General features: G+C 40.4%; 1 protein-coding gene across 1 annotated transcript in view; it reads right to left on the reverse strand.

Moving 5' to 3' along the window:
* The window catches only part of efhc2 (EF-hand domain (C-terminal) containing 2), a 118,252-nt gene extending 110,372 nt beyond the window's left edge, over positions 1-7,880 (reverse strand). Inside the window, exons 1-2 of the mRNA XM_072585167.1 lie at positions 7,766-7,880; positions 438-626 (exon numbers count right to left, since the gene is read on the reverse strand). Coding sequence (XP_072441268.1) covers positions 438-626; positions 7,766-7,807 — 231 coding nt within the window. The 5' untranslated portion in view covers positions 7,808-7,880. The remainder of the gene's footprint in view (positions 1-437; positions 627-7,765) is intronic.
* Positions 7,881-10,655: the final 2,775 nt, after the last annotated feature.

Raw genomic sequence — 10,655 nt, forward strand, 5'->3', positions numbered from 1 at the left:
TGGGTTGGGATATCTGGTCAGCATGGACGGGTTGAACTGAAGGGTCTGTTTCCATGATGTACATCTCTATGACTAAATGGCTAAATAGGGGAGGTAAGTCAGGGTGTGGGCAAAAGAGTTGAACAAGCTTTTAAAAATGAGAATACCAAGGCAGCAAGGTTTAGGCAAAATAGTTTAATGGTATAATGGAGTCGAGTTGAAGGCTAATCATTCATGCTGAAATACAGTCCAGTGAGAACTAAAGTTAACTGTAGCAAGAACAGACGGTGAATGTTATTATTGATGAATGGAGAAAATTAGTGAGTGTCGAAAAGATTTCACAGGCTGAGCTTTGTAATTAAATTTTCTGCTCATTGAAAGTCCACACAAGCATAGTTTCAGCAAGAATCAGTTCATTTCAAATGTTTCAAATGGAACAAACATACACAAAAGCATACCTGCTTGTCAAAGACAACCCATGCTGGTGCATCACTGCCATGTCCCTTTGGAAAGATACTGAACTTAGGTTTCAGCTTTTGACCAAGCAATGGTTCACCACCAATGCCAGACTTCTCCTCTCCCACCATTGTTGGGACATCATTTGGAAAGTCAAAATGATGAGATTTATGAAATTTTTCCTTTCCTAACTATTGTGAAGGAAACAAACAACTATTAGCTCAGAAATACATTAGAAGTTACCTTCACTTACTGGATGGTTTTAATTTTAGAATAAACACTATGGATGAAATGTTAACTCACTGAATACACACTCAATCAGGAACATATGCAATGATTGTACTGTAAAAATAATGTAGATCCTGGTGTTCATAGTTCTTATAGAAAGAATTGTGCAATCAAAGCTTGTGTATTTTAAATATTGCTCTAAATGGACATAATAAATTGTTATAATAAGATATTTTCATAGACTGTTCTTCCCCATCCCACTTAAGTAGTAGAATGGTACAAAAATGTAATTTTCGAGCACTATCATTTAAAGTTTGAATTATCCAAGTTATCCACTACGCACACAACTATTATGTGGAGATGTTGGTGTTGGTCTAGGGTTGACAAGGTCAGAAGTCACACAACATGCTGCAGTTGTATAAGACTCTGGTGCGGCCGCATCTGGAATATTGTGTGCAGTTTTGGTCGCCATACTATAGGAAGGATGTGGAGGCACTGGAACGGGTGCAGAGGAAGTTTACCAGGATGTTGCCTGGTATGGTAGGAAGATCCTATGAGGAAAGGCTGAGGCACTTGGGGTTGTTTTCATTGGAGAAAAGAAGGTTTAGGGGTGACTTGATAGAGGTGTACAAGATGATTAGGGGGTTAGATAGGGTTGACAGTGAGAACCTTTTCCCACGTATGGAGTCAGCTATTACAAGGGGGCATAGCTTTAAATTAAGGGGGGGTAGATATAGGACTGATGTTAGGGGTAGGTTCTTCACTCAGCGAGTCGTAAGTTCATGGAATGCCCTGCCAGTAGCAGTAGTGGACTCTCCCTCTTTATGGGTATTTAAGCGGGCATTGGATAGGTATATGGAGGATAGTGGGTTAGTGTAGGTTAGGTGGGCTTTGATCGGTGCAACATCGAGGGCCGAAGGGCCTGTACTGCGCTGTATTCTTCTATGTTCTATGTTCTAACACAAGTTTATAGTTCAAGGGTTTATTTGAAATCAGAGGCTTTCAGAATGGACTTCATCTGACTAAGGAGCAATACTCTGAAAGCTTGTGATTTCAAATAAACCTGTTGGAATATTCCTGGTGTGGTGTGACTTCTGACTTTGTCACACGACTATTCTCATGCATTAGCAGTTTGTTATTCTCATCAGTCTCTGCACATGCATTGCACACAAATTATTTAAATCCACTGTTTTTTTAATGATAGGCACGTGCCTTTGCTGTCTGGCTAAGAGATGTTTATTCCCTGGGGAATGTTGTTCCTGAGTCACATGTTGTTGCTGCAATGCCTGTTGCTGTTCATTTTCCATAGCTGGTGCTATGGACATCTGAGACTAATAGCTGATCTGTGGTCTGCGCAGATGGAGAGTTCATGCTATCTTGATCGGCAGCCTGCAGCTGAGCAACAGCTTCTCCAATTGTGTGAATGTAATGTGTCTGCTGTATATCCGGTCATTCACTTCCACTATGTATGATCAAGGTGACAACAGCTCCACACAGAACCATGTGGCGATGTGAACTGATCTTTGTTGAGTGTTGAAGGTTTGTACTCTGATTAGCTCTTCAATACCAAACTCTGGCAATGGCTTTGCAATCTTGCTAAAATGAAATGATGCTCTTTTTGTCATTTCAACTTGCTTTTGTCACTCACATGTACTATTACAACTATTACAGGCATTTCTGTGATTGGAAGAGTAGTTTAGATTTGGCATAACAATGAGATGACTCTTCTGACAGCGTGGATGTGTGCACCCTTAAGGATCTCATAGCATGCAGTGATAATAACCCTACCCCTGACCCAGGAGTCCTGGGTTCAAATCTCACCAGAGGTGTATAATAACATCTCTGAATAGGTTGAATGGAAAATATTTAGATGTTTGTATCCTGATTGACTCTCCAATGCACAAGGCTGGCAATAATTCAGCAGTTTTATCAAAATAAACTTTGATTTTCTGCTGTTTCATCTTGATTTTATCTTTCACATCTTTTACTATTTCCAGCTTCAGTAGCTTTCTTGCTTTTGGAAGAATAGTCTTGGTGCAGCATGACCTCTTTTTTCACTAGACTACTTTCTATTCCATTACTAAGTGTCCTTCTCAACTTGAGGTTTCTATGCTCCTGTGCTGGATTCTAACTGACTGAAAATGATGTGGATATGATACATGGGGTTGAAGTCCCTAATCTTTTATGAACTGGCAGGATGTTTCACTTGTGAACAGAGGGCAGAATGTTGAAAATGCCATAAAGGCTGAAGTGTGCTTTCAGGCATTCTACAATCTCAATAGTACTCGTGCATTGTCAGGGATTTCATATGTCATCAGCAGTGCTCAGCTTCATACTCATTACAAGCTGCACTGGCTGAGGTGGTCCTTGATTTCGTTGCTCATGTTTGGCCAATAAAGCAAATCACTTGCCTTTCTCAGACTTCACTTTATTCCTTGGTGACTTGCATCAGCGTATTTTAGCATCTCTCCTCACAAATCCATAGGGGCAATGACTATTTCCAAAACACTTGTGACTGCAAGGGTGTATCTAATGTATTCTGCTCATCACTACTTCTTGCAACACTCTGAGCGTTGCAGCTTATTGGGGTGTTTGCTTGATTGAGCTTATTATTTTTATTCGTTCATGAGATGTGGGAATCATTGGCTAGGCTAGCATTTATTGACCATCCCCAAGCTCTGAAAAGCATAATAGTCAACTACCACCTGAAGCCACTGCAATCCTTGGTGAGTAGGTATACTCACAGTACTGCAGGAAGTTAGTTCCAGAATTTTATTCCATGACAGTAAAGGAAAAGCAATATGGTTCCAAGTCCAGATGATGTATGGTTTAGAGAGGAACTTGCAGGTGATGGTGTGCCATGCATCATCTACCACCCTTGTCCATTTAAGTGGTAGATGTTGTGAGTTTAGAAGGCCTATCAAGGAATCTTAATGAATTACTACAGTGCATCTTATAACGGTAGTCATTGAGGCTACTGTACATTTGGTGCTCTAAACACCAACTTTCACTCCTTGCACTACCAATCAAGTGGGTTGCTGTGCTCTGAATAAGTGTCAAGTTTCTTGAATGATGATGGAACTACATTGATCTAAACAAATGCTGGATATTCCATCACAATCCTAAGCAATTCCTTGACATTGGCAGTAAGGTATTGTGAAACAGAAAGTGAATTACCCACCATAGAATTCTTAGCCTCTGACTTGTTCTTGTTGCCACAGTATTTGTATGGCTGGAGGAGAAAGTGAGGACTGCAGATGCTGGAGATCAGAGCTGAAAATGTGTTGCTGGAAAAGCGCAGCAGGTCAGGCAGCATCCAAGGAACAGGAGAATCGACGTTTCAGGCATCAGCCCTTCTTCAGGAAGCCCTGACCTGCTGCTCTTTTCCAGCAACACATTTTCAGCTATTTGTATGGCTGGCCCAGTTTAATTTCTGTTCAATGGTAACCCTCAGATGTTGGTAGTGGGGGATTAAGCAATGATGTCATTTAACCGTCTGGGACTGATATTATTGGAGATGGTCATTACCTATCACTCGGGAAGCACAAATGCTACTTGTCACTCATGCAGGTCTTGCTGCACTTGGACATTGACTGCTTCAGTATCTGGTGTGTCCCAAACAGTGTTAAACATTGTGCAATCATCAGCAAGTATCCCCACTTCTAACCTTTTGAAAGAGGTAAGGTTATTGACAAAATGGCATTAGATGGTTGGACCTAGGATACTATCCTGAGGGACTCCTGTGGAAATGTCCTAGAACTCAGATGACTAATCTCCAACAACCACAACCATCTTTATGCCAGGTATAACTCCAAGTAACAGTGAGTTTTTCCCTTGACTCCAGCTTTGCTGGGGCTTCTGAATGCCATACTTGGTCAAATCCTGCCTTGACATCAGGCAGTCACTCACTTTACCAATGGAGTTGAGTTCTTTGGTCCATGTTTACACGAAGGCTGGAATGAGGTCAGGAGCTAAGTGGTCCTGGCAGAACTCAAGCTGAACATCAATGAGCAGGTAGTTGCCAAGCAAGTGTCACATAGTTGCCAAACAAGTGTCACTTGATAATACTGCCACTGAATCCTCCATTATTTTACTGATATGGAGAGTAGACTGCTAGGGCAGTAATTGGCTGGATTGCATTCTTCCTGCTTTTTGGACATAGGATATAAGTGGGCAATTTCCATATTTCTGGGTAGATGGCAGTGTTGTTGTTGTACTATGCTGTCACTTCACCAGGTTGAAACCTTATTTTTAGATATGCTTGTTGTGGTAGAGTAGAGGTTATGCCAGGCCATGAGATTACAGATTGTGGTTAATTACAATTCCACTCACTCATGGTGGCCCTGGTTTGAGTTGCTCGATCCTGTTCAAATCCATCCCATTTAACAATGTTAGTGCCTAACAACACAATGGAGGGTATCCTCAATGTGAAGATGGGACTTCGTCCACATGACCTCTTTTTATCTCAATTGAAAATTCTTCTCACTGCTTTGACATTTGCCTTGATGGGTCCATCAGAGTATGCCCAGAGGGGTATGGAGGGAAACTGTAGGCTTATCGTAAAGGGAGACAAGACTGGGATAACAGATGGAAGATTCCTTATGTGTTGGGTAGTGATTTGGGAAGGCAGATGCCCTGAGAGAGGAAATGAGCAGAGGCGTGATAACATAAAAGAAGCATCTAGGGGGAGGGGAGAAACAGAAGCAGTTCTGAATCAGCAGCTGAAGTTTTTTAGTCATTTAAAAGTATTTTAAAGTGCTCAATTTCATAGTAGTTAATTCTTCTACATGCTGTTAAGGCACCACTTTGAAATCACTTAACAAGAATACTAAAGAAACTCCTTCTAAAGAGAGGACAAGTATAAGCCTTCAAAGAGAGTGTTTGAATCTAAACTAAAATGCAGTCCAGCAATTTAAACCCAAAATCATCTTCAAATCTGCTCCATATAATTTTGTATATCACTATCAAGTCTACCACAGTATCACCTTTTATACCTCTTTTTTTTTTGCCCTTTATAATCAAAATACCACGAAGTAAAATTTTAACATTGATGAACTGAAATAATTAGTGGGTTTTAGACATTTGCAGGAAGGCAGTATGAGAGGGTTTTTATCTGAAATTCGACCCTGTCATTCAGATACACATTTATTAACATAAATTGGTGACTCTTGGACATTGAGACATCAAGGAAAATTTGAATGGGTCATTTAGGCAAAGAACATCAAAAGTTGTTGCACTTTTTTTCTGTTGCTTTAGAAAATTATTTTTACTCAAGTCATTCCTAGGGTAAAAGTACCTATAATATCTCAAATCACATTTTCAAATCTGTAAGTAACCTGCATTATAAAGGAGTAGTGCTCTGAAAGTTAGTGCTTCCAAATAAACCTGTTGGACTATGACCTGGTGTTGTGTGATTTTTAATTTTGTGCATTATAAGCGTGAATTTGCCCCTTTTTTTCAAAAACAGATGCAGTTTATAGAGTGTGAGCTAACAAGGCCAGCATTTGTTGCTCATCCTAGATGCTTTCGTGAAGGTGTTGGTGATCCACATTTTAAACTGCTGAAATCTATCTTGTCTGCACTCACAGTATTGTTAGGAAGGGAGTTCCAAGATTTTGACTCAGTGACAGTGGGGTAGTCGTACAGTTCCAAGTTAGACAGGTTTTGGTACAAATGTAAGATTTTAGATTTGTCTTAAACCATCTCTACCAATTTACCTTATATTATAATGCACTGTGTTATGTATTCTGTTTGATAACAAGCCTATGCAGTAACCAGAGGGACAGGATTGCACATGTTAAGACTTACTAAGGGCAAGGTGCAAGATGTTTACACCTAAAAATAAAGGCAGAAGCAACTGGGATAACTGTGGTAAGACTTTCAGTCTCCATGCTTGAGCTCAAAGAAAACAGATGTTTGGCAGAGATGTTGCAGTCAGTATGGTCTGCAGAGTAAAGGCTGTGCAAAGCATTAGACAGAATGAGGGAGGGAGGACTATCCTGAATGCAAGGGACAAATTTCACAGCAGTCTACGATTAATTTAGCACTTCTTAGGCTAGGAGCAGGAATTTCTGCCTTATCGCTGGTGGTCAGTTTTGGGAATTCCCTGTAAAATCTTGGAAGCATCTTTCAACAGTCATTCAATGTTATAACTCAGCAAAACAGGCAGACATGAACCCATTGGAAGTGGGAACTCCAGTGGATGACATATCTTTTGACATAGGTTTTCATGTGTCAAACAGAACACCTAGCCACTCTCGTCTTTCCTCCACTGGGTTTCACAGTGGTTCAACGGTTAGCATTACTACTTCACAGCATTAGGGACCAGGGTTCAATTCACCACCTTGGGTGACTCTGTGTGTGGGTTTCCTTCCACAATCCAATTTGGATGGGTATATGAATAGGAAGGATTTGAAGGGATGTGGGCTGGGTGCTGTCAGGTGGGACTAGATTGGGTGGGGATATCTGGTCAGCATGGACAGGTTGGACTGAAGGGTCTGTTTCCATGCTGTACATCTCTATGACTGTGTGCAGGTCAGGTGAATTGGCTATGCTAAATTGTCCATGGTGTTAGGCGCATTAGTCAGAGGGAAATGGATGTGGGTGGGATACTCTTTGGAGGATTGGTGTGGACTTGTTGGGCCAAATGGCCTGTTTCTTTACTGGAGGGAATCTAATCTAATCATTATTTCTGCAAGCAGCTAGATAGCTGGGTGTGACAATCATCTAATAAAGAAATCAGTGCAGGTGCAGCACTAAGAAAATTCACTGGTGGTATTTTCAAACGTTTTCTGTGGAGTGCTTCCCTCTAAATACTAAGGCACTCCTGTGACCGGCCTGACACAACTTCAGGCAGTGTTGTACCAACTAGCCAAAACCCTGTTAGGAAGCATTTACTATTTGTGCACAGAAAGCAGGAAACAACACTGTAGAATGCTAGCAGTACAGAGACATTTAAAAAAATGAGTTACAAACAACCAAAAATTTAACCACTGGGATTTCCTCAAAGGTTGGTGTTAAATCCATTTTGAAAGTTAAAGCAGTTTCTTAAATGTCACGAGTTTTGTTACTTGGAGAGAAGTGGTATGGGTTTATTACTCACATTCCTGTTGAATGTGTTCCCAGGTAAGAGTGGTAAAGTCATGTTGCCTCTTTTCCAAGCTCTCCTCGATGGAGCAACTTGTTTGAGTCCCCGTTGCCTCGGTGACAGCAACGTCATCACAGCGGGCCGAACATTCCGCCATTAAAAGGGCTTCAAAAATGCTCTTCTTTGCCGGTAGGTTCTTGCGTGGTGAACCCCCCAGCGTCCCAGTTTCACATTTTTGATTGCACCAACTCCCATGCAGTTCTTTTTGTTTGTTTTTTTTTCATTCGAATGTGTTCTGCGTTCGACAAACACGACGGAAATGGTTCGCCATCTTGAGAAGGTCTTGACGTCTCACTCTGTTGTACTCTCCCTCTCCATCAATTGTCGGTCGCTGCATCCTCTTCCAAGTTATCCGACCCCTGCTCACAACTCCAGATTAGGCTTTTGCTTGACTTGCTGCTGAGGCAGGCAACACATTGCTCCTATAGTCCCGCCAGCAGCTGTGATTAAAATAAATAAAAATGTGGAACAGCAACTAACATTTATATAAGCACCTCCAAACCTCAAAAATTGGCCCAAGACCCTAATGTTCATGAAGAATTTCCAGCCAGGAAAGAGAATAGAAGAGATTGAAGAGTGGTTGTTAATGAGGATTTAGGAGGAAGGTGGAAGCATGACAACGTGGGTGTGCTGTATATCTGCTAACAAAAACCGAAATTGTTGGTGAAACTCAGCAGATCTGACAGCATCTGTGGGGTGGGAGAGTAGAGTTAACGTTTCGAGTCCGTTGATTCTTAATCAGTTCAATACTGGCCACAGTTCTGATGGAGTCACTTGGTGAGTTTCACCAGCAATTTCTGTTTTTGTTTCAGATCGCTACCATTTGCAGCTCTTTGTTTTAGTATTTATATGCTAACACACAGGACACACAATTTGGATGTAGTTGCTAGAATGCAGAGTTATTGATGGTATGGAAGTATATCTCTAGTTATAGAACAGGAGAAAGATGTTGAAGATATTTAAACATGAAGGTGAGAATTTTAAATCAAACACAGAGGATAAAAGTCCAGTGTGTGTTATCAAGAACAGAGTGACTTGTGAGTTGGAACAGTTGTGGGATAGGATATCTATATCAGATTTTTGAATGAGCCCAATTTCTGGAGGGTGGGAGACTTGCTAGGACTGTAATTGAATGTGTTTTAAAGGTATGGTTGAAATGTTTAAACAGCAAAGAAATGAAGACAGGACAAAGGTGGCCAGTATTGAATGTTACTTAATGCCACATTCAATTTGTGAAGAAATGTTTATTGATTAGGAATTCTGTTGGGAATTGATTAATATGCAGAAAGTTGCAAACAGTGACCTTAGACAATTGTAGAAATGAGAAACACATCAGTGGTGAGGTTATAGAGTTGTGACAAAATACCTTGGCTTTGGCCTGTCAGATATTCAACTGATGGTTAGTTAGACAAGAATAGTAGGTATTCACAATTCCACAAGCCTATTCTGCGTTTCTGATGGGTCAAGCTCATGTGTATCAATGTTCATTTTTTCTTTCCTCCATATTCCTTGATAGCCTGACCTAAAGATAACTAACTCATCATCGTTTGTGCAAAAAACAAAATCATAAGTGCCAAAATATAAAAGGAGAAAAAAGATATTTTAAAAATGAGTATTTATGTATCATCCTTCATGATCACTAATGCAATGAAAAATAGAAAATAGGAGCAGGATTCAGTATGATCATGGCTGATCATCCAACTCAGTACCCAGTTCACACTTTCTCCCCATACCTTTTTGATCACTTTAGCCCTAAGAACTATGTCTAAAACTTTCTCAAAAACATTCAATGTCTTGGCCTCCATAGAATGGTTATTCTCTGGTTGAAGAAATTTCTCCTTATCTCAACCCTATATGACCTACCCCATACCCTTAGACTGTGACCCTCTGACTCTGGATACCCATCATAGGGAACATCCTTCCTGTCTTTATTTTGTCTTGTTGGAATGTTAGCGGTTTCTATGAAATTGCCCCTTTTCTTTACTTGAGTGAATATATTACAAAGGAAATCTTACCCTAGGAAAGACTATTGAAGTTTAATCATCTTTGTGTTGAGGGTAATGTGGCAGCTAACTTGCATGCAGCGAAGTCTCACAAATGATGTTATAGTGACCTGATTAATTATTTTATCCAATGGCTCCTCCGACAGCACTCAAAAGCTTAATAGCATCCAGGACAAAACTTTCTGCTATCAAGAGAGAATCTAACCATCTATGTTTGACATTCAATGGCATCCACCATCACAAGATTTCCAATATTAACATCCTACCTTTGAGCAGAAACCGACCTGACCAGCCATTTAACTGCTGAGGCTGGAAGAGCAGGTCAGAGGCTCGGAATTCTGTGGCAAGTAAACTCCTCTCCTATCTTTTCAAAAACTGTCCATTGTCTTTAAGGCTCAAGTCAGAAATGCGATTGAAATTTCTCCACTTGTCTAATATCTAAGACTCAAAAAACCTCAAGCCCATTTCAAGATAAAGAAGTCTTCTTGATTGACGTGCTAGTCACCACCTTCAACAACTACTGCATTGATCATTGAGGCACAGTGGCAGTAGCTTATGTCATCTAGAAGGTGCAGGCAGCACTCATCCAGGTTAATTTGACAGTATCTACCAAACCACAGTAGAAGTGGGCAATCAATGCTGGCCTTGCCAGTAATACCCATAGCACGCAATGATCTTTTTTATAAAAAAAACCCTCACCATCACAACCCTGCAATTGTGATTTAGCAGATTTTAAAGGAAATAATTGTAAAATAACATTTCTGCTTTAAAACCTATAACTTGAAAATAAAACTTCTAAGTTAGATTTTAAACAGTCCTTTTAAGGTAGAAGTCAACAAAAC

Source organism: Chiloscyllium punctatum, chromosome 15 (genome assembly GCF_047496795.1).
Source record: "Chiloscyllium punctatum isolate Juve2018m chromosome 15, sChiPun1.3, whole genome shotgun sequence".
Lineage (NCBI taxonomy): Eukaryota > Metazoa > Chordata > Chondrichthyes > Orectolobiformes > Hemiscylliidae > Chiloscyllium > Chiloscyllium punctatum.